Source organism: Tetrahymena thermophila (genome assembly GCF_000189635.1).
Source record: "Tetrahymena thermophila SB210 genomic scaffold scf_8255531, whole genome shotgun sequence".
Taxonomy (NCBI): Eukaryota; Ciliophora; class Oligohymenophorea; order Hymenostomatida; family Tetrahymenidae; genus Tetrahymena; species Tetrahymena thermophila.
The window spans coordinates 1-1,129 of record NW_002476945.1 but is presented as its reverse complement, the minus strand read 5'-3'; the positions used below and the strand labels follow the sequence as shown (position 1 = coordinate 1,129).

The following is a 1,129-nucleotide window of genomic DNA, read 5'->3' as shown; positions in this document are numbered from 1 at the left end:
TTTCATCTTAGTATTAAGAATATAAATGCTTTTATAAAATATATAAATCTAAATCTAAACAGCGATAACTAACTAAGTAAATGAATAATAAAAATAAACTTTACCTTTCACAATCAGCTTCTTAAATAACTTTACTTACTATGGCTATTGGAATTTCGAAATTATGCTTTAGAAAATATTTTAGCAAAATAAAAAAAATAATGCTTATAAATAAAATAGCTACAATAACCAAAATAATTATTGTTTTGACCATAAATTCCATCATTTAAGAAATTTCCTTTGTATATTTATCTCTTTTTTAATACGAAATTGATTTAACATAGTAACCAACTTTACTGCTATATTGTTCATATTAATTTCCATAGCATACGAAAATAGGTGAAAACCTTGTTAAATACTATTATCCATCCTTTACTATAGTTCTTATGTAGCTGTTATTCATTTGAATCAATTCTTTACATGAATTTTCAATAGTAAAGATTTCTCTTAGAAAGCTAGTTTAATTTGCATACATTTACTTATCATTGTCATTGCTTTATTCATTTTAGAATTCTACATCATAAATATATTATTGTGCATCTATTTTTAATTTAAAGTTAATTAATTTCTCATAAAATTCTAGAATGAATTAAATTAATTTAATTTAAATAATAGGGAATAAACAAACAAAAATTATTATTATTGAAGCTAAAATTAATTAATTTGAGTTGACTAATATCAAAAATGAATATTATTAAATTAAATATTTAGTCTTTGTAATAAATAATTTTTATATTTACTAATATTCATACTAGGATGAGCCATAATTAACGGAGTGTAATCTGTTGAATTTTTGCTTGGATTAGTTGATACTAAATAAGAATATTCTTCATCTTCGAAATTTTACAAAAATCTAGTTTAGATGTTTTATAGGTATAAATCCATCGCCTATACAGCATCTTACTAGTAATTTAGTTCATCTTGTATTGAATAAGTATTTTTCTATGATTTAACTATTTTAAATGTTGAAGTAGATGCTACAGTTTTCAATCCCTAGTCAATGTATGGCTAAGAAAATTTACTTTTTATTATTTAAAAAAAAATATATTGAATCATAAAGTTTTAATTTTTTACATATAAAAAGTATCAT

General features: G+C 21.0%; 1 protein-coding gene across 1 annotated transcript; it reads right to left on the bottom strand. All coding sequences in view use genetic code 6, as the record gives it.

The window, feature by feature from the left end:
• Positions 1 to 2: 2 nt before the first annotated feature.
• TTHERM_002653494 (transmembrane protein, putative) lies at positions 3 to 924 on the bottom strand (the record flags this gene model as incomplete). The annotated part of the gene is made up of 3 exons (XM_012795148.1): positions 3 to 6; positions 105 to 579; positions 780 to 924. 3 exons carry the CDS (start codon positions 922 to 924, stop codon positions 3 to 5), a joined length of 624 nt encoding a protein of 207 aa, XP_012650602.1.
• Positions 925 to 1,129: the final 205 nt, after the last annotated feature.